This window comes from Neltuma alba, unplaced genomic scaffold (assembly GCF_004799145.2).
Source record: "Neltuma alba isolate B1F8T4 unplaced genomic scaffold, ASM479914v2 tig00012051_pilon, whole genome shotgun sequence".
Taxonomy (NCBI): Eukaryota; Viridiplantae; Streptophyta; class Magnoliopsida; order Fabales; family Fabaceae; genus Neltuma; species Neltuma alba.
The window spans coordinates 672,422-700,395 of record NW_021636615.1 but is presented as its reverse complement, the minus strand read 5'-3'; the positions used below and the strand labels follow the sequence as shown (position 1 = coordinate 700,395).

At 35.5% G+C, this 27,974-nt stretch overlaps 2 protein-coding genes, 3 long non-coding RNA genes and 1 pseudogene across 6 annotated transcripts; all 6 read right to left on the bottom strand.

Moving 5' to 3' along the window:
* Positions 1–455: 455 nt before the first annotated feature.
* Positions 456–10,804, bottom strand: LOC114721644 (senescence-induced receptor-like serine/threonine-protein kinase). The gene is made up of 13 exons (XM_028907502.1): positions 10,714–10,804; positions 9,708–10,278; positions 9,106–9,605; positions 8,867–9,011; positions 8,553–8,624; positions 8,391–8,462; positions 8,217–8,288; positions 7,869–8,020; positions 6,458–6,684; positions 6,222–6,348; positions 1,430–1,492; positions 1,164–1,353; positions 456–861 (listed from the first exon to the last, which is right to left on the bottom strand). The coding sequence occupies exons 1-13, from the start codon at positions 10,802–10,804 to the stop codon at positions 456–458; spliced, it is 2,688 nt and encodes an 895-aa protein (XP_028763335.1).
* Positions 10,805–12,225: 1,421 nt separating this feature from the next.
* Positions 12,226–21,638, bottom strand: LOC114721649 (uncharacterized). Of its 2 annotated transcripts, none has more exons than XR_003738102.1 (3): positions 21,535–21,638; positions 12,757–12,837; positions 12,226–12,442 (listed from the first exon to the last, which is right to left on the bottom strand). It is a non-coding gene; the product is annotated as an uncharacterized LOC114721649 (long non-coding RNA). The 2 variants fall into 2 exon arrangements; XR_003738103.1 differs by lacking the exon at positions 21,535–21,638 and adding an exon at positions 14,158–14,186.
* LOC114721650 (uncharacterized) lies at positions 19,727–20,404 on the bottom strand. The gene is made up of 2 exons (XR_003738104.1): positions 20,321–20,404; positions 19,727–19,979 (listed from the first exon to the last, which is right to left on the bottom strand). It is a non-coding gene; the product is annotated as an uncharacterized LOC114721650 (long non-coding RNA).
* Positions 21,639–22,081: 443 nt separating the features above from the next.
* LOC114721643 (uncharacterized) lies at positions 22,082–25,688 on the bottom strand (annotated as a pseudogene).
* Positions 25,685–26,497, bottom strand: LOC114721642 (uncharacterized). Its single transcript, XM_028907501.1, has one exon. The coding sequence runs from the start codon at positions 26,495–26,497 to the stop codon at positions 25,685–25,687; it is 813 nt and encodes a 270-aa protein (XP_028763334.1).
* Positions 26,498–27,027: 530 nt separating this feature from the next.
* Positions 27,028–27,714, bottom strand: LOC114721651 (uncharacterized). Its single transcript, XR_003738105.1, has 2 exons — positions 27,622–27,714; positions 27,028–27,280 (listed from the first exon to the last, which is right to left on the bottom strand). It is a non-coding gene; the product is annotated as an uncharacterized LOC114721651 (long non-coding RNA).
* Between the last annotated feature and the right edge of the window lie 260 nt (positions 27,715–27,974).

The window sequence follows — 27,974 nt, the reverse complement described above, 5'->3', positions numbered from 1 at the left end:
TGGGTGGGAGGGAGGGAGGGAGGGAGGGAGGGGAGGGGAGGGGAGGGATTTTAATCATTTTTCCTTGTTTGGCAACACACAAATTTTAGGAGGGGAGGAAAAATTTTAAAATTTTTTTCCTCCCCTCCCCTCCTCAACCTTCCCTCCAAAATTGGGAGGATTTGGAGGGGAAGGGCAATATTTTGTCATGTTGTGACCATTATGTCCATATTTTGCCATGTTGTGATCATTATGCTCATATTTTGTCATGTTGTGATCATTATGCCCATATCTTAAATAAAATAAGAACAAAATTGTCCATATTAAAATATTTTTCCCTCCCCTCCCCTCTTTTTTTAAATCCAAACAAGATAATATTAAAATCCTTCCACTCTCCTCCCCTCCCCTTCCTTCCATTAAAATCCCTCCCCTCCCCTTCCTCTCATTGAGCCAAACATACACTCAAGGACGATGAACTACCTAGCTGAGAGGGTAGTGATTGGATCAAGTTGTCCAGAATGATTGATTTGATGGCTTGGTATGCTATTTGAATTGGTGTGACCAATCTCCATAGCTAAACATTCCTTTAGTTCACGCAACACGGAACTAATCTCTGGTCTTTGAGTAGACTGTGGCGCAATGCAAGACATTGCTGTCTCCACAGCTTTCCATGCAGAACTAATATTGAATTCACCCGCCAACCTTAGATCAACAATGGCTTGGATATCCCTACACTCAATTTTTGGACGGATCCAATCAATAATAAAACATATATCCTCAAGTTCTCTTCTTATTGGTGGGTGGCCAGTGATTAATTGAAGAAGAATCATTCCAAAACTGTAGACATCACTTTTTTGGTTTAGGTTTCCTGACCTGTGAAATCTGTAAATATCAATAAACAGTTAGTTTATAATTTTTGCCAACAAACAATTAGTTTGTAATAGTTCTTTATTTTCTTTGGATTAACATTGTTATGTAAATTCCTAATTTAATACTTCCTTCGATCCTAAATATAATACCTTATTTGTATAGTACAATTTACACTATAAACTACGTTTTATATTTAGGACTAGTGAAAGTAGTAACAACTCTATTAAATTGAATTTCAAGAAATATAATGGTATGTTTCCTCCTAAAAAAATCAATAACAATATTCCTTCATTTGATAAAATGTAGTGACTTACTCAGGATCAATAAAACCAGGTGTACCAGCTGGTCGAGTTGATAGATGAGAATCCATTTCATTTTCAAATGCTCTAGATAATCCAAAATCAGCAATCTTAGCTACCATGTGCTTATTTAATAGAATGTTAGATGGTTTTAAGTCTCTATGGATTATAGGAGTTTTACAACCAATATGGAGATATTCCAGCCCTGCAACATCATTAGATTATGTAAGGTAGGGCAGTATGTGATTGATAGGGTGAATAAACATCACTAGTTCTCTAACCTTTTGCTGCATCTATGGCAACTTGAAGCCTCTCGTCCCACCTTAAAACTTTTGAATTTTTCTCTGCGGACATCAGTTTGTTAGTGAAACTGCCTCAGGAACCAAAACATGCATATGATGATAATGGTTCGTGTGTAGTGATTGAATGAAAATACACACACACACATATGAATCTGGTACGAGACCAGTATGAGAAGCAAGGCTAAATGTCAAGGTTGGATCAACGCTGAGAATTTGTTAAAAGAAGGAGACTGAAAAGTGGGGTTAAAAAGAGTATGGCAAGTAGAAATTTGAGAAATTATCCATGTAGGTTTGCCATTAAAAGCCATATATATTTTCCTCTGTTTCATAATTCAAATGTTCTCTACTTTTACTATAATTTTGTAAGAGGATAATCAAGTCCTGCTTCCCTTGACATAATCTTGGCATGGCATAAGAAACCAGATCACATCTACAAAGTATTTAATATTTATAATTCGGTATTGGAAAGTATATAGTTTTTGTTACTTGATACTTGTATAACCAATCATTTTCCTTGGAGTTAAAAATATACAGGCGTCCATATTCATTTATAAGAATTAAATTGATTAACATTTTAGAAGTCACACACTTTGATTTCTCTAGTCACCAGAAAAAAATATCAATAGGTTCTAGTAGGACCAATGATCCAAAACCTGCTACAAAATGTCTGAAGGCAATCTCAGCAAATGAATTATCTAGCAAGTTGAGCTAGTAAAATAAATAACATGGCACCGAATTAACAGAACAATTGTAAAGATACTGAAATTGAGTGAAGAAAATGAGTGTTAAATATCTCATGCACAAGCTTTTGCAACAAAATAGCTCTTTCATTTTAAAGTCTTCATATTTCACATGGTTGGAAGGTTCAATGTACCGGCTTGCCTTTAACATCAGCCAATGATTTTATGAATTCTATAATTAACAAATGTATTTGAGGCATGGAAACCATAGGAAAATTATAGCAACAGTTGTAAAGGCCCGTCATTCAAATAATATTAAGAAGGAAGAGAGGGAGGAACTGAGGAAGTTTCAGGAGGTTCAATCTTCGTCTGGGCTCTGCGCGGCCATTGTCCTTCTCCCTGGTCGTCACCAATGTGTGTTTGTGTGAGAGTGAGTCTTTCTATGTTGCTCTGTCGTTGTCATCTTCCTCTCTCATGCGTCAGTTTGTGTAGGGTATGCCCAAATCCCTTGTCCCTCCTCTGTTTTTTTCATAATGCTGCCATATGTGTACGCGTGCAGAGCATTGTCTCTACCTTTATTATGTCGTTTGTGTGGATTGGAAAATTCTGGTGTCTCTTCTAACTGGTACTTATTTTGGCTTTCCCAAGTTTGGTTATTGAATAAAACTGGATTTATATTTAGAGCATATAAGTTTGGGGTCGTGATAAGAGGAATGGAGCATGCTATATATTTAGCGCATATTAAGCGTTTGATAAAATGTCTGAAAGAAAAAAGCTGATGTGGATAATTGTTCCTTGAATATTTTTTTGGTGGAGATGAATTTAGATTCTATTTTGAATTGTTTTAATTTAAATCTCCCATAAAGATAGAATTAAGAAGCCTAGTAACCTTGTGATGATGTGGAATGAATTTTGGTTGGTATTTTACTGACTGTGGTGCTTGTCTTATGACATGATTTTAGGATGCGCATGTTTGATTATATGCGCGAGGAAGGGATTTTGATTCAATTGAGCAGCTAATAAACATGGGTGATGTTTTCATTGTCTACATTTTAGTATGAACTCTTTAAAGTCTATGGTAGAACCTGAATTTGAGGAGGTTGTTTAAATATGTAAATGAAAGTAAAGATAATGAAAAATACTTCTTTTAATTTAAATATGGGGTTTTGGTTACAAGTTGATGTGGAAATTAAAGGTTGCAATGTAACCAAAGAATTTATCAAAGGTTTTGATTCATTAAAGTACTCCTACGGTCCTTAGTGTAGGACTTATCCTATATATAAGACTTGTTTCACATGTTTATTAATTTTTTTCAAATTAACTGTACTAATATTCCCTATCAAGTAGGAGAAAAAAGAAGAAAATTAAAAAAGATGATTAGGGTATTTCAGAAAAAAATATCATATTAACAAATTTAAGTAACGTCATTAATTCACTCAAATTAGTTCATTAATTAGATTTTACATTAAAGACGGAGGAGTATGTTATAAGGTAGGCAATGATTACAACGTAGTTTGGGCCTAAAGTTGAAGTATGGATGGGGCATATGACTTTGGAGTAAGAATGGAAAATTTTAACATTTTGTTGTACGAAAAAGAATTATGCCTTTCCTTTCCTTAGGAGGAAATTCAAGTATAAAGGGGAGTACCATAAATCAAGTGAACTATTATGGGTTTCATAAAATTTTAGACTTAAGCACAAATTGGCCTTGGAAATTTCCATGCAAGAGCGTTTAGCACTCAATTTTTTTTTTGGGTTTGTTTTTACTTCAGAAGTTTAAAATTATAGAAATTTTAAAAAATTTGTTGCCGTGTTTTTCTTATACATTGAAATGCTTCAAGAGAGTAAATCTTGTAAATTAAAGAGCGAATTACAATATTCAGGAACACAGTAGGTGAGTGAATAATGCCCCAATTAATTTATAAGTAAATTTCTCTTATCCAAATGCTCTTCTAGTCTTATTTATAGGGTACTTTCAACATGTTTCACACAGATGAAGAAAAATTTTAAATTGTATTAACTCTCCGTTAAAATATAACAACTTTTTAATTTTATCTCTATTTAATATGCGCAACTTTTAAAAATAATTATTTACACTATAATAAATGAAGGACACATAGTACCTTTATGCTAAATCTTTAGTAAAGTGACTCATAAATAAAGCCCAAAAAAAAAAAAATTTCTCTCTACCTTATAAATAAAACCAGAGGAGTATATTGGTTTAAATAATTTACATGTATTATAATATACCTCTAATTATAATATTGATTCTTGTGTTGTTTGAAGTATTTTAGGTACATTGGTTTTGGAGAGGAAGTTAGATTTATTTTATGAAAGTTATCATTATATTTAATAGTTAAGGTGTATCGAAGTACTGGGCACTCGTCAAAAGTTTTTGTGGATGCAAATTTGTCTTGAAAATTTAAAATTTAGCAATATTTCCTCTTACCTTCAAAAGACTAACATTGACTATTAACATTTTTAATGGTAAAGTACAGTATTATTATAATTTTAAACTTCCAAGGCAGATTTGCACCTAAAAAAACTTTCGGGTGCCTATGCTTTTAAATGAAAATTTTTGGAGCAAATTTGCACCTAAACCCTATCTTTAAAGTAGTGAAATATAAGGAAATTACTATTTTTGACACTTAATAAAAGATCTAGTCTGTGGTTTAAACTATAAACTAAATCTTCTCCTAAGAACGGAAGGTAATACTTAATTTTATGATCTAGAGAAATATGTCCTCATTATCATTTTTAATACAAGATATGATCAATGGTATTGAAAAGAGATGACATTTAGAAGTTATAGACTCCATGCATGCTTACAAGAGGTCAAGGCATTGAATTTTGAACGCTAGTTTTGTTAGCCTTCGGCGCACCATCATACAGATCCTTATGGACTAACCGGAAGGGCGCAATCCATAAATCCCGCAATGGGATGTGGAAAGTGCTTAGCTAGCAGGTGCTAATCTTGTGCAATAACTAACACACTTGAAATGGAGGAATGAATATTTGTGAGTGTCACAGTCGCAATTTTTAATTGTGGGTCTGGTGGGTGGATTTGCAGATTGTGTCCATTTTTATTATCTCTTGTGCTAAGTAACAGGTTTGGAGATATATATATATATATATATATATATATATGAGATATCTGTTCATATGGGACGGAGCTTGTTTTTATCGTAGAATTTTTGTGAGGTCCCATTTATAAGTTGAGAGTTGGATTTATCATTTTATCCTTCATATTTATCTCTTTTTTTTCAAACTAATTTATTTAAGTTATAAATTGATATATAATCTAATGTTATAGGTATACTATAAAAAAAATGTTAACATTTAGCGGCAACTTGCCATCAACAAAAAGTAGCTGCCCCAACAATTGTTGCTGAAAGTTTTCAATGGCAACAATGATAATCGCTGCCAAAAGTGCATTTTAGTGATGGCTTTTTTAAGTTTTGACAGCCCATTTGTTGCAGTTGAAAGCTAGTTTCAATAGCGGCAAAACAGGTTACCGTTGAAGGTGTCTTTCATTGTTGACAGAAATGTTGCTGAAAGTGTTTTTTTAACAATTATTCTCAAAGAAAAGTATGAGTCACTGGTTGTCACATGTTCGCCACCTCACCCATTTATTGAAAGTCTTACTTTCAACTATGACTTTTTAGAATTATTACAGAAGGTCTCGCTTTCAGCAGCGAAATTCTAGAGTCACAGCTAAAAATCAGACTTTCATTTGCATCTTATATTGTTGCGACTAAAGAGCATACTTTTTGCAGTGACTTTTAAAGTTACTATAGAAAGTTAACTCTCAACGATGACTTCTAGGGTCGGCGTAAAAAATATTAATTAAAAGTCAATTTTTGTAGTGGCATTTTTGGGAGGTCATATCATATTTGTTATAATTAACTAATTTATTTAAATTATTTGATTTATTCAAATTAGTTAAGTAACACTTATATTAATATAGTACTTTTGATATTAGTTGTTTACTACTTGGAACATGTCTAGGAAACCAACAAAATTTTTTTTGCCATTCTAAAAAACAAATAAAAGAAACCAAAGCTTTTTTTTTTTTGAGCAATAATCCTTACCCGTTAAATGTTGCTGGAGGTCACCATTAGCCATGTACTCGTAAATTAATGCCCTAGCACCACTCTCTTCACAGTATCCAGTCAGAGAAACCAAGTGTTTATGATGAACAACAATCGAAAGTTCTACCTGCAATTTATACTCAACTTTATCATTTTTATAATAAGAATCAACTTTTTAGAACGAGGCATCCATGAGAAAACAAAAATATAATTCCATTGTTAGATTTCTTTTTCACCTCCGATCGAAATTCTTTATAACCTTGCCTTGATGACTGAGAAAGTAACTTCACTGCAACCTGAGTATTATCCTTAAGAGTGCCTAAATAAACTTTTCCAAATCCTCCTTCTCCAATCAAGTTTTGGAAGTTATTAGTGATTTCAAGAACCTCCGAGTAAGAAAAAGCACGATTTCTTAAATACTCCGATACTTCTTGATTTGTTGAAACAGTAGGATCCACTGCAACTGTTAATAGGGGTTTTCAGAACGGCACGTCAGGTGTGTGTTATGAATTGGGGAAATGAATATTGCACAAGTCATGTTAGGAGAATTAAAAACGTGGACAATAGCACTAGGATATTTTTTCTGCCACTTCAAAGGGGTTATGACTAATAACAGACAATTATTCTGACGCAAAAGGAAAAGGAGAACATAAAAGGTATATATTGAAATTCATGGTAACAGTAACATCTTGATATGAAGGAAATAAATTAGAATTAGAACTGGCTTTGGATGCTCATCACTCTTGATGCCAAACTCATCAAATACAGGCTAGATTTGAAATTTTTAAATGATTATGTTTAAATAAAATCCATCTTTTTAAAAAATAATAGTTAATAGATTATTTTTATTTCAGATTTTATATCCATTAAAATAATTATTTAAAAAATAAAAAAAAATAAATATGGACCTTTCAAATCAGATTTGGACCTCCAGATGGCACAGTCCAAATGATGAGCATCCAAACTCATTCCAAAAGGCAAGTAGGTGATTTATTACTTTTACTTGGTTTAAGAAATAATAGTAACTAGTCTTAGTACTCATCATCTTGATGAGCATCCTAAATTCATCAGATCTTGACCGTGTATATCTCATTTAAATTGTCTGGATTTAAAATATTTAATTATTTATTTTAAATAAAAGAACTATTTTATGAAAAAAAATTATAATTAAGAGATTTTCTTTATTTTAGATTCTATACATGTTGAAATAATTATTTTGAACAAATAAAAAGGAAAAAAATAAATCCAAGCCTTTCAAATAAGATATAAACGATCAAAATCTAATAAGTTTAAAGTGCTCTTCAAAGTGATGAGCACTGAAACTGGTCCCAAACAATATGATTTCTTCAAAATTACACTCAGTAAAGTCATTAGTTAGAGATTAAAAGAGCTGTTAGGGAAAAAGTTATTATCAAAACATGTTATATAATGAAGGATAAATGAGCATCCACTATCCTACTTTTATTTTTTACGTGAATCCAACACCCTATTGAATTTTATGATCTGCATCCTACAGCCTAATCATACTTCTTTTGACCAAAAAAAAAAAAAATAATAATCATACTTTCTCATCTCATCCTTTGCTTGCTAAGGACAAAGCTGCACGTGAGGAGAGACTAATAAAAACAAGCAGTATTTTGTCTGTACCTTCCGGTTTTTTCATTTTGAAGATCCAAATTCCTAGGGAAATCAGAATTACAACCGTCAAAGCTGAAACAGATACAATTGATAGAATAGGGAATTTGTGCTTTTTCTTCTTGCATGGATCCCTCAAACAGAGGTCAGGATTATCGTCCAAACTGAAAGATAAGTCAAATGGGTATAGTTAAAATTACAAATTGAATTTGACTCGGTAATATTTATTGAGTTTTATAAATCTTTTCCATCAATAGCCTCAAAAAAGCAAGAGCCAATGTAAACTGATTTTAGTTTAACACAAGAGGTGAAAAAAGGCAGTCAAGGCTGAGCAACTATGGCAGATTCAAGGTGAGAAACCTCATTGCCAGATCTGAATTGTCTTTAAGAGCCTTGGGAATTGAACCTATAAGCTTGTTGCCACTCAAATTACTGCAAAAAAATCGTGAAATGCATTCAATTAGCATGGGGTCTTCAAGTTATGAACATATATCAGGTATTAAAAAAAATATTAATGCATTTTGTAAGACTTACAGGATTGTCAACTTTGGCAATTTAGCAAGAAATTTGGGTATCGGTCCTGACAGGCCATTGCTTGATAAATCCCTAAAACATACAAAAGCAATATTTTATATGACAAAATTCTTAATTATATCTGAGATTTTGTCCTGAAGAAATTATTAATTACATACTTACAAGGATTCTAACTCTGTAAAATGTGAAAATGAAGCAGCTATTTGTCCTCTTAAGTTGCTGGCGCTCAAGTTTCTGCTTTTGATAATGATTAATATATACATAGAGGCGCAGGAGATGGGTGAAGTTTCTAGTGGCATATAGCTTACATGATTGATGATTATATTTTGAATAATTAACATCAAATTAACTCAATTCAATTTTACATTCAAGTGTCAAACAAGCCAATATTTTGGAATGAGTGGAACTAATAATTACTGTGAGATACTCAAAGGAATGTTTACTGTAACTCAACAAGAGTGAAAACAGATACTTACAGTGAGAAAATCCTGGGGTTAGAGTTATTGTTGTCATATCTGCAACGAAGTCCCAACCATTCAAATTTCTCCGGAACACATGGGTCACCTTGCCACTCTACTTGGTAGATTTCGTAGGTTTTTTTTATGTCCCGAATGGCATCCGCTATATTGTTACCAATAATAAACAGGGTCTCAGAAGCCAAAGCAACAGACTCAGAGATCATGAAACAACAATAGAAAATAGTTGGTTGCAATACCATCTGTTTGGTAAGTTGGAGGTGTTAGTGGTGATATGATTTTATGAGTTTCGATGGCATTAAGGATCGGAGGAGCATCAGATTCTGATGTTGCACTTATGTTGAAACGAAGACCATCTTGATCTGTAACTTTACTAACTGTCACCGGCTTTAGGTATTCAAGAGTTATCGGCTCTGAGTTGATATTTTGACCATTAACAGTAATATCAATTACTCTCTTTTGCCCGGCGGGAAGCTCCTCGATTTCAAAAAAGTGAAAGTAGACATAATATCTGAAAGACTTTTCAGGTGGTTGCGTCCAGACAAAATCATAGTCAAGGCTTAAAGCAAAGGAGTGATTCAATGATGCGGTCGCAGACATGAGCACTTCTACCGGTAATTTGTAAGAATCGTTTATGCTTCCAACATCAATATATTTCGACGTATTGATCTTGTTCCAACCTTTATCTTCAAAAATATTGTCCACACGCCACACACGATCATACGTGTCATCCTTAAACCTATATGCTTGGAATATTAGATAAATAAATACACAATTCATTGAAAAACCTAGATGATGAAATCATGCAAAACACTAACAACAAATATAAGATTAGAGTCACCTTGTAAACCGGCCTGAAATAAACTCAGTGGAACCAACATCGACTCTCGTATCAAGGACGAGCAGTGATTGAGAAGGAGAAGGGGTTAGATAAATAGAATTGGTGAGAGGTCGCAGTTCCAACGTAGAAATGAAAGGGATTCCTCTGCCAGTGTTGACTAGGCAAACTTGTATGGTGTCGCTTATTGTGGGAGTATGGATAATCTCTGCAAATTGATAACCGATATAATCCAAATCCAAAGTAGTCCAAAAATCGACATTGAGGAACAAGTCAAAAGTTGGAGTTTGATTTTTGAAATCATAATTTCCATATGCGAAGAAAGCTCTGATAAGGTAATTTTTACTTTTGCCCTGTTTTGGTTTTAGGGTGTAGCAGTTCTTTTTTCCTTTTGGAAAAAATCTCAGCGTCTGCAGTTGTCTTCCAAAAAGAGAATGATCTAAGTCAGTTCTTGATTCGGGAGCCACCATTGAATTTGTTCCTGTTTCTACGAAATCCATATCTGCCTGATATGAGATTCCAGTTTCGGGATCAGGGTATCCACGACTTTCTCCACAGTCAATGTTTATGAAATCTGTGTACACAAAAGTTGACGCAAATTTATACTAGTGCAGTAGTTTAACCATCGAAGCAAAAGGTTAGCCAGCCATAAGCTTTAGTCGACATGAGCAGAAACTTTGAGAGATTTAGGGTGTCAACAACCCTTCTCTACGTCTTGATTTTTCCCCACTTTTAAAATTTTTTCATGATTTTTGTTAAAAAAATTTGTATCTAAATTAAAAAGAAACTATACAATTTTAGAGTATTTTTGCTTTGAAAAATCGTAAAAGAAAAATTTTAAAACATCACCATTTTTTGCCTATAAGATATCAAGGTGTCACTCATTTTATATAAACTATAATGATAACAAACCAAAAAAAAAAAAAAAAAAAGCAAAAGAAGTGAGGAAAAATTACGAAGCAGTTAAGAGGAGATAGCTGACACTCGAATTCCAACTTTATCTGCTTACCTGGGTGAGCAGCATCTAGCGTTGCAGCACAGATATTAAGCAAAAGTTGGATCAAAACGAACCACACAATCCATTGTGGTGCCTTCTCCATGAGATTAGTGGAATTCTATGAAGACGCTATCTCTGGCTCATATTATCATGTTATGATAAATATAAATATATATAAAATAGGAACAGTTAAGTAGAAGATACGTAAAAAAGAAGAAGAACAGAAATGAACTAACGATGCAGCTTGGGAGATCTCAGATTCAAACCAAGATGAGCAGAGGTTTTGTGTACGCTAGTAAAGAGGAGGGGGTGTGTGTTTATATAAGTAGAAATTGTAGAGAATTAATAATTGATGATAGATCTTTTAGAGGTGGCGGATTGATGAGAGGTCGTAGTCTGCTTTCATTGTTTCTTTAATTATATGTATTTTTTGAATTACTAATTACTAATTAATTATAGATCTTTGATATGAAAAAATCAAGAACAATTATGCTAATTGACTCACTCTGGTTCGTTATGGCGACCAACCATGCATCATGCATATACACATCAACCTTAAATATGGGCCCCGTAAAAACACTATTTCCCAGCTGACTTGGTCCACGTAAGCGCAAAATCCAAAATCCCTTTATCTTGTCTGGAACGTGAAAGATGGTCCAACTCCAACGTAATACTACTAGCTTTCATCTGTTAATATTTTTAGTTTTCCACAATTATTTCCGGTGAATATATATACACTTTTCTGAAGAGAGTGTTTATTTAATTAGTTCTATTTATTTCTAAGTCACATCATTAAATTATATATTATATATATATATGTAATTTTACTCTTCATTTATTATCATATAAATTATTGTTTATTGAAAAGTGTGTGGATATTAAATAGGGTAAAATTGAAAGGTTATTAAATTATAAGGCAAAGTTAATGAGGGTTAAATTTTTTTTGATAGATATTGTCATGCTTTATAAAAAGGAATAGAGAAATATATATATATATATATAATGTATATGTGTGTGTATGTATATATGCGCCAACCTTGAATCCTATTTGCCGGCTAGTAGAAATATACTCATCTGGTCTTATTTATCAGGCACTTCCAACATATTTCACACAGACCAAGAAGAACCTTAAACTATATTAACTGTCCATTAAAATATAACAACTTTTCAGCTTTACCTCTATTTAATATATACACATTTAAAAAAGAATAACTATCTAAGCTGTTATAAATGGAGGATAAAATAATAAATTCATGCTAAAAATTTTATGAAGTGGCTTATGTAACACCTATCCCTTATATACTAGTAGAATTATTCTATTTAATCATGATCCATTAAAAGCCAGGTTTCATCCTGGGAATTATATATATTTTTATTTCCATCCGGCCCTTCGAATCCTGAATTAAGTCAACCATAGCCAATAGGGTTTAACATTTGACACCCTGGCCATTGGCTCACACGACGAGATACGTAATTAGATACACATAATTTTAGGCCAAATAATAATTATATCAATAAATTTGACCATTTCCTTCAATAGCAGTCATTATGATCTATCTGCCCTTAGTCATCTCCTTATGGAGGAATATTTACATACCAAAATAGATATACAATATATATATCTTCACTTCAAAATAAGATGCATTTTAGCAAAATATATACACACAAAAGATCGCCAGCTTCCTGCGCCTTTAAACTCCACCGATCACTACTCCCTTGCCCTTAGGAGTACTTGCTCTTGCTGTATTACATGGAAGAAGGGGTGAGATTCTAAAGAATCCCAGTAGTAACAAATTTCCCTCACGTATCATACAGATCACAAACAACATACTACACAGGCCAAAGAGAACAACACCTTGCATCCAAGTACACCCATATAGTTAATCGCTATCTATCGCGCCCACATTCCAAAATAAATGGAAACCAGCGCATATTGTCATGACAAATATTATTATGCAAAGGCAACTTACATGTTCTCATGCACAATCAGCATAAAGGCACATCCAAGCATGTGGCAATCCATATACAATCACATTAAAGGAAAAGAGTTACTACCTTTTGCTTTTTCTTCTGTACTAACTTCCCCTTGCTTCTTCCTTGACTCCCTTCTTAATGGACTTGAACAAATATCAAATCCTATAAATTATATAGGTAAGGGCAATTAATAATTATATATATATAGATCATTTATTCCTAGGCTTCAAAAATAATCATCAACACCCTTGAATATTCAAGGTCCTTAAAATTTATAATAGCAATAGTATTTATTTCATACTTTTATAAAATTCCAGCTTTATCAATATCATTCTATCTCCTACTATAATGTCCCCTAGTTTAAGATTTCATTTCCTCTTCAACCCACTTGACCGAAAATACTTCCCATTTATACATAATCAAATCATTGCCATGATTTAATTTCAGCTGCAACATCCCATATTAACATCATTCCTCCCTTTCATAATATATGGATGTCTTTTGCTCCTCTAAATGCTCATTTACTGGTAAAATTTAATCATTGATCAAAAAGGTTGGTCCACTAACTAAATAATATTCAGCATTTGAGAAGACAACCCAATAAACTTCGAATCAGATTTTGGCTCTCAATTCAACATTCCTCCTCTTGTTAAATTCCAGATTTAAAGAATAATCACTTCCAATCCGTGTAGCATTCAAATATTCAAACTCATTTTGCCCTTTCCTATCCAGCGGTTAAGACCATTTAACCAAAACAAAACATAAGAACTCCTTTTCTTTTCCCATTAACCTCACGGCCTTCACTCCAAAATATCATGTAGCTTATTTATCTTCATGATCATACGATTTCCTTTTCATTTGCCTTTCACGTATGGAGGCCACGTATCAACATAAACATTTGGGATGTTGGGTCCGAACATGTCTTCGAGATATCATTAAATTAGAATCAGCCCAACTCTTTCTCCCAATACTCTGTCTCAAAAGGCTTGGTCCTATATATATATATATATATATTTACAGCTCATGCGTTTCGTTTTAGCATTCGAATGCTTCTTGACCAGCAAAATCGAACAGCATCCTTCCCTCCTTAAGTCTGAAATTTTTTTATTCAAAGCACGCACTCTTCGATCCCTCAATAACCACACAGAGCATATAAAATCAACATATTATAATCATACAACCAGAAATAATTAATTATATTTAGACTTGTTAATCATCTATTACCCACCAGAAGCCATTTCCTTAAATACTCAAACCCCTGTTTCAGAAACTTTAACCAGAGCAATCAAACCGTGACAAGCAAGTGCGAAATCTCAACCACAACTTCATCCTAACCATTAAGCACGTTCTACAGCTTAACTGTCATGCGTTCACTTTCTCTCCTCTCCTCCCTCAAAAACCAGATTTCATCTTCACACCATCGTCTTGCAACACATGACCAAATAACAAAAATAAAGATGGAAGAAGATTCAGGAGACTCACCTTGTTTGATTTCCACTTTTAGACGAACCGATTCTCTCCTCTACCAGCCTTTCCCTTTCTTGATCTTTCTCAGACTCTCCAGCTCTCCCTCTGTTTGCACTTCGAATGCAGAGGAAAAATAAGAAGGGAGAAGATATTAGGGTAGAATAAGTCGGTAAGGGGGTGTGAAATGACTATTATACCCTTTGGTCTTTTTTCCCTTCAATCTGATCCTTCTCTATTTTTCTTGGGTAATCAAATAATTCCAGAAATCACACCTGGATATTTATATGAATTTTCTTCTTCCATTAGCTTCTTTAGTATATAAATAATTATCCTAAAAATCTCACCTCAAAAATTATCCTCTAACTATTTTTCTTGAATATTCCAAGAAAATAGGTCCTAAATTTTTGAAATTAACTTTATAATTATTTAGACCATATTTTAAAGGTCTTAATCTCAACAATTTCTCTAAAAATTTCTCCTTCATCATGCTTTACTCAAATCCATAAAATTTGGGATATTACAATCTCCCCCCCGTAAAATAAATTTCGTCCTCGAAATTTAAAACGTACCTTGAAGCATAAAATCTGGGTATTGTTTCTTCATGTCCTCCTCTAATTCCCAAGTTGCTTCTCTAGGAGTCAATCCCTTCCAAACCACTTTCACATATGGTATACTTTTATGCCGGAGTTGTTTTTCCTGACGATCAATATTTGTTCTGGCTTTACTTCAAAGGTTAGATTATCCTGTACACTCATCTCTTCATGTTCAATTATATGTTCAGGGTCTGGTTGATACTTCTTCAACTGAGAGACATGAAAGACATTATGTAACTTGCTTAATTGCGGAGGCAAAGCTATTTGATACGCCACTGGTCCAATTTACCAAGAATCTCAAATGGACCAATGTATTTTGGGCTCAGTTTCTTCGTCTTCATTGCTCGCCCAATGCCCGTGATTGGTGAAATTTTGAGGAATACATGATCTCCGACTTCAAATTCTAATGGTCTCCTTCTCTTATCAGCATAGCTCTTTTTGTCTGCTTTGAGCAGAAAGCAGTCTTTTTCTAATAATTTTGATCTGCTCTGTGGTTTGATCAACTAATTCCGGACCATACAACCTTCTCTCCCTTAGCTCAGTCCAGCACAATGGAGATAATTTTGATCTGCTCTGTGGTTTGATCAACTAATTCCGGACCATACAACCTTCTCTCCCTTAGCTCAGTCCAGCACAATAGAGGTCGACACCTCCTCCATACAATGCTTCATATGGCGCCATCTGAATACTCGCGTGATAGCTATTATATATGCAAACTCAGCAAATGGCAAGATATAATCCCAGTTTTTCTTAAAATCCAAAACACAAGCTCTCAACATATCTTCAAGTGTTTGGATAGTTCTTTCTGTTTGACCATCAGTTTGAGGGTGATAAGCTGTGCTAAATTTCAGTTGAGTGCCCATAGCTTCATGAAGAGATCGCCAAAACTTTGAAGTAAATCGTGGACCCTATCTGATACAATGCTAGCTGGTACACCATGGAGTTTGACTATCTCTTTAATATATACATGTGCTAGCCTCTCTACATGTGCTAGCCTCTCTAAGGTATAGTTAGCTTTAATTGCAAGAAAATGAGCAGATTTTGTTAAACGATCAACTATCACCCAAATGGTGTCATACCCAGCCGCTGTTCTTGGCAAACCTCCAACAAAGTCCATCGTCACACTTTCCCATTTCCATTCTGGAATCTCTAGTGGTTGTAAAGGTCCTGAGGTTTCCGATGCTCTATCTTAATCTTTTGACATGTGTGAGGCAGCGAGCTACATACTTGTGACATCACTTTTCATTCCTGGCCACCAATATAATGACTTCAATTGTGATACATCTTTGTCATGCCCGGATGAAGGGTATATCTACTTTTATGTGCCTCATCAAGAATTCTCCGTCTAAGTTCAGCCTTCAGTGGAATATAAACTCTTTCTTGTATCTAACCAGCCCACTAGGCGAAAAATCATTAATCTTGTGTCTCTCCTTTTTCAATTTTAATCTTGATTGATCTCGTCAAGTCATCTTGTTCCTGAGCTGCTTCTATTTCATCTCTCAAGTCACTTTCCACTTGAGTGGCGCCATAACCTGCTAATATCATCTGATTTGACAGATTAAAATCTCTAAATTTCTCCAATAATTCTTGTTCCTCAATCATTAGAGCTGCCACTTGCACTGTTTTTCTACTCAGGGCATCAGCGACAACGTTTGCTTTGCCCGGATGGTATTTGATTTCATAATCATAATCTTTCAATAGTTCCATCCACCTTCTCTGCCTCATGTTCAATTCTTTTTGGTCTTGTAAATACTGAGGCTCTTGTGGTCACAGTATAATTCTATAGTTGCTCCGTAGAGATAATGTCCATATCTTGAGAGCAAACACTATTGCTGCTAGCTCTAGATCATGTGTAGGATAATTCTCTTCATGAGGTTTAAGTTGTCGAGAGGCATATGCTACCACTCTGCCTTGTTGCATCAAGACACATCCCAAACCATGTTACTTGCATCACTATAGACTACATAGGTCTGTTGGGATCAGGAATAATCAGGACTGGAGTGGACGTGAGCCTTTTCTTTAACTCTTCAAAACTGGCCTCACACTTATCATCCCATTCAAAGGGTTGGTTCTTTCTAGTGAGCTTAGTCAGCGGTTAAAGCAATCCTGGAGAAGTTCTGGATAAATCTCTATAGTAACCAGCTAAACCCAGAAAACTTCTTATTTCTGTAACCGTTTCAGGCTTTTTCCATTTTAGCACTGCTTCCACTTTACTAGGATCTACTGCAACCCCATCACATGAGATAACATGGCCTAAGAATTAACTTCTGTAAGCCAAAATTCACATTTACTGAGCTTAGCATATAACTGCTTCTTCTTGAGAATTCTAAGACAATTCTCAAATGTTTCATGTTCTTTTCTATTCTTGGAGTATATCAAGATATCATCAATGAAACCACCACAAATTGATCCAAATACTGTCGAAAGATTCGTTCATGTAATCCATGAATATTGCCGGTGCATTAGTCAGTCCAAATGGCATCACCAAGAACTCGTAATGCCCATACCGAGTTCTAAAAGCAGTTTTTGGTATATCTTCTGCTTTTACCCGTAACTGATGATAACCCGATCTAAGATCAATTTTGGAGAATACACAAGAACCTGCCAACTGGTCAAGCAAGTCATCTATTCGAGGAAGTGGGTACTTATTCTTGATAGTCACTATTTAATTCCCTGTAATCAATGCATAATCAGAGGCTTCCATCTTTCTTCTTTACAAATAACACCGGAGCACCCATGGCGAAACACTGGGTCGTATAAACCCTTTTTCTAGTAACTCCTCTATTTGTTTCTTCAGTTCTACCATTTCATTAGGAGCCATACGGTACGGGGCTTTTGAAATTGGTCCTGCTTCGGGTATGATATCAATTGCAAATTCCACTTCTCTTTCAGGGGGTAACCCGCTTATGTCATCAGGAAAAACTTCAGGAAATTCCTAACCACTGGTATCTCATTAGATTTACTGCTGCTTCTGCTTGTAATGAGAAGAAAACCATGTACCCTTGACACCCTTCTGTAACCACTTTTCTGCTTGAGTTATAGAGATGAAGTTTAACTCAGGCTCTATTTCATTAATCTTTTGGGGATTAGGAAAACACAAGCCTTTTATTTCCACAGTCAATCAATGCATTATTAGCTGATAGCCAGTTGAGACCTATAACTATATCCATATTTTGGAATGGCATACAGATAAGGTCTATGACTGTATCATTTTGCTCATACTGAATTAAACAATTTAAACAAACACTAGCAGAGTAATAACTTTAGCACTCGTGGGCGTTGACACAACCAAGTCATAAGGAAATTTATCAACCTTTAACCCTAGTCGTCTAGCACATTCATAAGCAATAAAAGAATGACTAGCACCAGAGTCAAACAATGCTTGCACTAAATTGCCATTAAGTCGAATTGTACCTTGGATCATATTTGGAGACTTGCGAGCATCCTCATGAGTCATAGCAAAGACTTTACCTTGATTCCTGGGCCTGAACTCCTCCATTTTTTGCCCACATTCTCGAGCAAAGTGACCAGGCTTTCCACATCTATAACAAACATTGGGCCCAAACCAACATGGCCTGTTCCCATGGTTTCTGCCGCGGTAAGGGCATTCTTTCACTTCTGCAACTCTTTGGGATCCTGGCTTCTTTGGTTGATTCATTCTTTTTGCATTTCTCCTATCCCAAGGAGTCGGATTACTTCTTTTCCTTGATGGTCCTTCAGAAGCTTCTGGCTTACTATAGCCTTTGATCACATTTTGAGGTTGCAGGTTACTTTCAGTGATTCTGCATACCTCCACTGCTGTGTCAAAATGAGCCAGCTGCATAGGAGCTAGCTTTTCTCTCAAAATAGGCTTTAATCCACGAATCAATTTCCCAGTACTCCAACGTTCATTATTTCGCTCTTGTAGTTGTGTGGAATACCGGGACAATCGGATGAACTTAGCTAGATAATCATCAAATGATTCATTTCAGCCTGTGTCAATGTCAGGAACTCAGCTTCTTTACATCCCTAATGACTGAGGGAAATACTTCTCATTAAATTTCTCTTTAAACACTTCCCAAGTAAGTGGAACGTTCCTAGCTTGCAAAAGCAGTTCGGTGTTTTTCCACCATCTATCTGCATCACCTTCCAGCTTATATATTGCCATTTGAGCTTTTCTTTCAGTAGAGCACTCCATAACTGAAAATCTTCTCCAATTTCATTACCCAATCCTCAGCTGCTTGTACATCAAATCTACCCATAAATGATGGCGGCGTTGATGCTTACAGAATCTGGAAATCCAATATTGTAGACTTTCTTGCTCTGCAATTGGTCTTTCAGAAGCCACTTCAGGGACCTGCTGGGGTCTTGTCGTGGTTGTAATTCGGGTTGTTGTTGTAAGCCTCCAATAGGAATATCATTCCTATTCTTTCTTCTCTTCTTGGTCCTGTCTAGCCTGATTCTCTCTAATTTCATTTATCATTTGCTGTTGTTCATTAAGTCTGTCCAATTTTGCTGTAGAGGGTCAGGTGGGGGTCTGTTTTCATCAACTCGACCTCCACTTCTGCCTCCTCTGAGTATAACCATCTTTTACTGATCATGAAATAAATCATAATCAATAACAATAGGAACATTAAATTTCCAATTTACAAAACACAGGTAGATAGTTGTAAAATAATGGTAGGAATCAAATTCCTAACACCACAATATATGCACCTTTGTTACAATTAACCATAACAAAATACGTATCTCAAGCGAGCAGAGCATTTTGACCTCTTGTCAGAACCTCCGCTCTGATACCAAAAATGTAACACCTATCCCTTATATACTAGTAGAATTATTCTATTTAATCATGATCCATTAAAAGCCAGGTTTCATCCTGGGAATTATATATATTTTTATTTCCATCGGCCCTTCGAATCCTGAATTAAGTCAACTATAGCCAATAGGGTTTAACATTTGACACCTGGCCATTGGCTCACACGACGAGATACGTAATTAGATACACATAATTTTAGGCCAAATAATAATTATATCAAAAAATTTGACCATTTCCTTCAATAGCAGTCATTATGATCTATCTGCCCTTAGTCATCTCCTTATGGAGGAATATTTACATACCAAAATAGATATACAATATATATATCTTTACTCCAAAATAAGATGCATTTTAGCAAAATATATATACACAAATGATCGCCAGCTTCCTGCACCTTTAAACTCCACCGATCACTACTCCCTTGCCCTTAGGAGTACTTGCTCTTGCTGTATTACATGGAAGAAGGGGTGAGATTCTAAAGAATCCCAGTAGTAACAAATTTCCCTCACGTAATCATACAAGATCACAAACAACATGCTACACAGGCCAAAGAGAACAACACCTTGCATCCAAGTATAATCAATGATGCATATACACCATACACCCATATAGCTAATCGCTATCTATCGCGCCCACATTCCAAAATAAATGGAAACCAGCGCATATTGTCATGACAAATATTATTATGCAAAGGCAACTTACATGTTCTCATGCACAATCAGCATAAAGGCACATCCAAGCATGTGGCAATCAATGCACAATCACATTAAAGGAAAAGAGTTACTACCTTTTGCTTTTTCTTCTGTACTCCCTTCCCCTTGTCTCCTTCTTGGCTCCTTTCTTAATGGATTCGAACAAATATCAAATCCTATAAATTATTTGAGTAAGGGCAGATTAAATATATATATATATCTCTAGATATTCATCTAGAGCGTACATTAACACCCTTATGATTTAAATCCTTCATGATCATTTTAACGGGGCATCACGTTTTGACTTCCATCCTTTTAAGACTCCTATTTGACATACATATTCATAATATAACACTATATAAGCCTATAAACTCCCTATTTAAACATTTGCATTTGAACACCCCAAACACCATCTATAATTCAAACAGCACCATTTTGCCACTGTTTCTAAATTTTTTCCAGCATCAAGCTTCAACCAAAACATTATTTTTATTCCTCATTATATATATATATATATATATATTCACCCTCTACGCCCTTCCTTCAAAAATTCCAGATTGCCCTATCAATCAGGTATATGTAATTAATACCATGAGATTTAGTTTCATCCCTCAAATCATAACATCAACGTTGCTGAGACAAACATCAGACATATACACACATATCATGCCTAATTAGTTCCCAATCTCAACATTTTCTTCGCTTATGAAAATTCTAGATTTTGGCATTTTTTTCCATTTTAACTCCAACAAAATCTGTTCACTATAATTCAGAACATGGAGCCAAAACGAAAGAATAATATAAAGAGCCCAACTCGTTCTCCCCATGCTTCGGTCTCAAATGGCTTTGTTCTCTCTCTCTCTCTCTATATATATATAGAGCTGATACTTTCAGCGTTCAAGTGCTCCTTGACCAGTAAATCGAACAGCATCCTTCCCTCCTTAAGTCTGACATTTTTCTTATTCAGAGCACACCCCCTCGCCCTCAATAATTACATAGAGCATATAAAATCAACATATTATAATCATACAACCAGAAAATAATCAGTTATATTTGTTCGTTCATCATCTATTACCCAAACAGAAGTCATTTCTGTAATCCTCAAACCCCTGTTTCATAACTATCAATCGAAAAAACAAGTGTAGAAATCCCAACACAAGCTTCATCCTAACCAGTAAGTGCAATTTCTATAGCTTGGCTCTCACCCTCTTTATTTTCTCCCTCAAAACCAGATTTCATCTTCATCACCACCTTGCAACACATGACCAAATAACCGAAAACAAAGATGGAAGAAGATTCAGAGACTCACCTTGCTTGATTTCCACCTTGATACAAATCGATTCCCTCCTCTTCTTGCCTTTGCTCTTCTTGCTCTCTCTCGAAGTCTCTCAACTCTTTCTCTCTGTTTTCCCTTCGAATGGCAGAGCAAAATGAGAAGGGAGGAGGTGTTAGGGCGTTTTAGATGGATGAGGGATGTGAAATGTCCATTTTGCCCTTTGGTCCTCATTTTGCTTTCAATTTGGTCCTTCTCTATTTTTTTTTGGATAATCAAATAATTCCAGAAATCACACACGGATATCTATATGAATTTTCTTCTTCCATTAGCTTCTTTAGTCCATAAATAATTTTCCTAAAAATCTCAGCTCAAAAATTATCCTCTAACTATTTTTCTTGAATATTCCAAGAAAATAGGTCCTAAATTCTTGAAATTAACTTTATAATTATTCAGACCATATTTTAAGGGTCTTAATCTCAACAATTTCTCTAAAAATTTCTCCTTCATCATGCTTTACTCAAATCCATAAAATTTGGGATATTACAATTCTCCCCCGTAAAATAAATTTCGTCCTCGAAATTTAAAACGTACCTTGAAGCATAAAATCTGGGTATTGTTTCTTCATGCCTTCCTCTAATTCCCAAGTTGCTTCTCTAGGAGTTAATCCCTTCCAAACCACTTTCACATATGGTATACTTCTGTGCCTGAGTTGTTTTTCTTGACGATCAATTATTCGTTCTGGCTCTACTTCAAAGGTTAGATCATCCTGTATACTCATCTCTTCGTGTTCAATTATATGTTCAGGGTCTGGTTGATACTTCTTCAACTGAGAGACATGAAAGACATTATGTAACTTACTTAATTGCGGAGGCAAAGCTATTTGATACGCCACTGGTCCAACTTTACCAAGAATCTCAAATGGACCAATGTATTTTGGGCTCAGTTTCTTCGTCTTCATTGCTCGCCCAATGCCCGTGATCGGTGAAATTTTGAGGAATACATGATCTCCGACTTCAAATTCTAATGGTCTCCTTCTCTTATCAGCATAGCTCTTTTGTCTGCTTTGAGCAGAAAGCAGTCTTTTTCTAATAATTTTGATCTGCTCTGTGGTTTGATCAACTAATTCCGGACCATACAACCTTCTCTCCTTAGCTCAGTCCAGCACAATGGAGATCGACACCTCCTTCCATACAATGCTTCATATGGCGCCATCTGAATACTCGCGTGATAGCTATTATTATATGCAAACTCAGCGAATGGCAAGATATAATCCCAGTTTTTCTTAAAATCCAAAACACAAGCTCTCAACATATCTTCAAGTGTTTGGATAGTTCTTTCTGTTTGACCATCAGTTTGAGGGTGATAAGCTGTGCTAAATTTCAGTTGAGTGCCCATAGCTTCATGAAGAGATCGCCAAAACTTTGAAGTAAATCGTGGATCCCTATCTGATACAATGCTAACTGGTACACCATGGAGTTTGACTATCTCTTTAATATATACATGTGCTAGCCTCTCTAAGGTATAGTTAGCTTTAATTGCAAGAAAATGAGCAGATTTTGTTAAACGATCAACTATCACCCAAATGGTGTCATACCCAGCCGCTGTTCTTGGCAAACCTCCAACAAAGTCCATCGTCACACTTTCCCACTTCCATTCTGGAATCTCTAGTGGTTGTAAAGGTCCTGGAGGTTTCCGATGCTCTATCTTAATCTTTTGACATGTGAGGCAGCGAGCTACATACTTTGTGACATCACTTTTCATTCCTGGCCACCAATATAATGACTTCAAATTGTGATACATCTTTGTCATGCCCGGATGAAGGGTATATCTACTTTTATGTGCCTCATCAAGAATTCTCCGTCTAAGTTCAGCCTTCAGTGGAATATAAACTCTTTTCTTGTATCTAACCAGCCCACTAGGCGAAAAATCATAATCTTGTGTCTCTCCTTTTTCAATTTTAATCTTGATTGATCTCGCCAAGTCATCTTGTTCCTGAGCTGCTTCTATTTCATCTCTCAAGTCACTTTCCACTTGAGTGGCGCCATAACCTGCTAATATCATCTGATTTGACAGATTAAAATCTCTAAATTTCTCCAATAATTCTTGTTCCTCAATCATTAGAGCTGCCACTTGCACTGTTTTTCTACTCAGGGCATCAGCGACAACGTTTGCTTTGCCCGGATGGTATTTGATTTCATAATCATAATCTTTCAATAGTTCCATCCACCTTCTCTGCCTCATATTCAATTCTTTTTGGTCTTGTAAATACTTGAGGCTCTTGTGGTCACAGTATAATTCTATAGTTGCTCCGTAGAGATAATGTCTCCATATCTTGAGAGCAAACACTATTGCTGCTAGCTCTAGATCATGTGTAGGATAATTCTCTTCGTGAGGCTTAAGTTGTCGAGAGGCATATGCTACCACTCTGCCTTGTTGCATCAAGACACATCCCAAACCATGTTTACTTGCATCACTATAGACTACATAGGTCTGTTTGGGATCAGGAATAATCAAGACTGGAGTGGACGTGAGCCTTTTCTTTAACTCTTGAAAACTAGCCTCACACTTATCATCCCATACAAAGGGTTGATTCTTTCTAGTGAGCTTAGTCAGTGGCAAAGCAATCTGGAGAAATTCTGGATAAATCTTCTATAGTAACCAGCTAAACCCAGAAAACTTCTTATTTCTGTAACCGTTTCAGGCTTTTTCCATTTCAACACTGCTTCCACTTTACTAGGATCTACTGCAACCCCATCACATGAGATAACATGGCCTAAGAATTTAACTTCTGTAAGCCAAAATTCACATTTACTGAGTTTAGCATATAACTGCTTCTTCTTGAGAATTTCTAAGACAATTCTCAAATGCTCTTCATGCTCTTCTATGTTCTTGGAGTATATCAAGATGTCATCAATGAACACCACCACAAACTGATCCAAATACTGTCGAAAGATTCGATTCATGTAATCCATGAATACTGCCGGTGCATTAGTCAGTCCAAATGGCATCACCAAGAACTCGTAATGCCCATACCGAGTTCTAAAAGCAGTTTTTGGTATATCTTCTGCTTTTACCCGTAACTGATGATAACCCGATCTAAGATCAATTTTGGAGAATACACAAGAACCTGCCAACTGATCAAGCAAATCATCTATTCGAGGAAGTGGGTACTTATTCTTGATAGTCACTTTATTTAATTCCCTGTAATCAATGCATAATCAGAGGCTTCCATCTTTCTTCTTTACAAATAACACCGGAGCACCCCATGGCGAAACACTGGGTCGTATAAACCCTTTTTCTAGTAACTCCTCTATTTGTTTCTTCAGTTCTACCATTTCATTAGGAGCCATACGGTACGGGGCTTTTGAAATTGGTCCTGCTCCGGGTATGATATCAATTGCAAATTCCACTTCTCTTTCAGGGGGTAACCCGCTTATGTCATCAGGAAATACTTCAGGAAATTCCTGAACCACTGGTATCTCATCTAGATTTACTGCTGCTTCTGCTTGTAATGAAAAGAAAACCATGTACCCTTGACACCCTTTCTGTAACCACTTTTCTGCTTGACTTATAGAGATGAAGTTTAACTCAGGCTCAATTTCATTAAACTTTTGGGGATTAGGAAACATAAGCCTTTTATTTCCACAGTCAATCAATGCATTATTAGCTGATAGCCAGTTGAGACCTATAACTATATCCATATTTTGGAATGGCATACAGATAAGGTCTATGACTGTATCATTTTGCTCATACTGAATTAAACAATTCAAACAAACACTAGCAGTAATAACTTTAGCACTCGTGGGCGTTGACACAACCAAGTCATAAGGCAATTTATCAACCTTTAACCCTAGTCGTCTAGCACATTCATAAGCAATAAAAGAATGACTAGCACCAGAGTCAAACAATGCTTGCACTAAATTGCCATTAAGTCGAATTGTACCTTGGATCATATTTGGAGACTTGCGAGCATCCTCATGAGTCATAGCAAAGACTTTACCTTGATTCCTGGGCCTGAACTCCTCCATTTTTTGCCCACATTCTCGAGCAAAGTGACCAGGCTTTCCACATCTATAACAAACATTGGGCCCAAACCAACATGGCCTGTTCCCATGGTTTCTGCCACAATGAGGGCATTCTTTCACTTCTGCAACTCTTTGGGATCCTGGCTTCTTTGGTTGATTCATTCTTTTTGCATTTCTCCTATCCCAAGGAGTCGGATTACTTCTCTTCCTTGATGGTCCTTCAGAAGCTTCTGGCTTACTATACCTTTGATCACATTTTGAGGTTGCAGGTTACTTTCAGTGATTCTGCATACCTCCACTGCTGTGTCAAAATGAGCTAGCTGCATAGGAGCCAACTTTTCTCTCAACATGGGCTTTAATCCACGAATCAGTTTCCCAGTACTCCAACGTTCATTATTTCGCTCTTGTAGTTGTGTGGAATACCGGGACAATCGGATGAACTTAGCTAGATAATCATCAAATGATTCATCTTCAGCTTGTGTTAGTGTCAGGAACTCAGCTTCTTTACCATCCCTAATTGACTGAGGGAAATATTTCTCATTAAACTTCTCTTTAAATACTTCCCAGGTAAGTGGAACATTCCGAGCTTGCAAAAGCAATTCGGTGTTTTTCCACCATCTATCCGCATCACCTTCTAGCTTATATATTGCCATTTGAGCTTTTCTTTCAGTAGAGCACTCCATAACTCTGAAAATCTTCTCCAATTTCATTACCCAATCCTCAGCTGCTTGTACATCAAATCTGCCCATGAATGATGGCGGTTGATGCTTACAGAATCTGGAAATCCAATATTGTAGACTTTCTTGCTCTGCAATTGGTCTTTCAAAAGCCACTTCAGGGACCTGCTGTGGGTCTTGTCGTGGTTGTAGTTCAGGTTGTTGTTGTAAGCCTCCAATAGGAATATCATTCCTATTCTTTTCTTCTCTTTCTTGGTCCTGTCTAGCCTGATTCTCTCTAATTTCATTTATCATTTGCTGTTGTTCATTAAGTCTGTCCAAATTTGCTGTAGAGGGTCAGGTGGGGGTCTGTTTTCATCAACTCGACCTCCACTTCTGCCTCCTCTGAGTATAACCATCTTTACTGATCATGAAATAAATCATAATCAATAACAACAGCAATATTAAATTTCCAATTTACAAACACAAATAGATAGTTGTAAAATAATGGTAGGAATCAAATTCCTAAAACCACAATATATGCACCTTTGTTACAATTAACCATAACAAAATTATGTATCTCAAGCGAGCAGAGCATTTTGACCTCTTGCCAGAACCTCCGCTCTGATACCAAAAATGTAACACCTATCCCTTATATACTAGTAGAATTATTCTATTTAATCATGATCCATTAAAAGCCAGGTTTCATCCTGGGAATTATATATATTTTTATTTCCATCCGGCCCTTCGAATCCTGAATTAAGTCAACTATAGCCAATAGGGTTTAACATTTGACACCCTGGCCATTGGCTCACACGACGAGATACATAATTAGATACACATAATTTTAGGCCAAATAATAATTATATCAAAAAAATTTGACCATTTCCTTCAATAGCAGTCATTATGATCTATCTGCCCTTAGTCATCTCCTTATGGAGGAATATTTACATACCAAAATAGATATACAATATATATCTTTACTCCAAAATAAGATGCATTTTAAGCAAAATATATATGTACAAATGATCGCCAGCTTCTTGCACCTTTAAACTCCACCGATCACTACTCCCTTGCCCTTAGGAGTACTTGCTCTTGCTGTATTACATGGAAGAAGGGGTGAGATTCTAAAGAATCCCAGTAGTAACAAATTTCCCTCACGTAATCATACAAGATCACAAACAACATGCTACACAGGCCAAAGAGAACAACACCTTGCATCCAAGTATAATCAATGATGCATATACACCATACACCCATATAGCTAATCGCTATCTATCGCGCCCACATTCCAAAATAAATGGAAACCAGCGCATATTGTCATGACAAATATTATTATGCAAAGGCAACTTACATGTTCTCATGCACAATCAGCATAAAGGCACATTCAAGCATGTGGCAATCAATGCACAATCACATTAAAGGAAAAGAGTTACTACCTTTTGCTTTTTCTTCTGTACTCCCTTCCCCTTGTCTCCTTCTTGGCTCCTTTCTTAATGGATTCGAACAAATATCAAATCCTATAAATTATTTGAGTAAGGGCAGATTAATATATATATATATATATATATCTCTAGATATTCATATAGAGCGTTACATTAACACACCTTATGATTTAAATCCTTCATGATCATTTTAACGGGGCATCACGTTTTGACTTCCATCCTTTTAAGACTCCTATTTGACATACATATTCATAATATAACACTTATATAAGCCTATAAACTCCCTATTTAAACATTTTGCATTTGAACACCCCAAACACCATCTATAATTCAAACAGCACCATTTT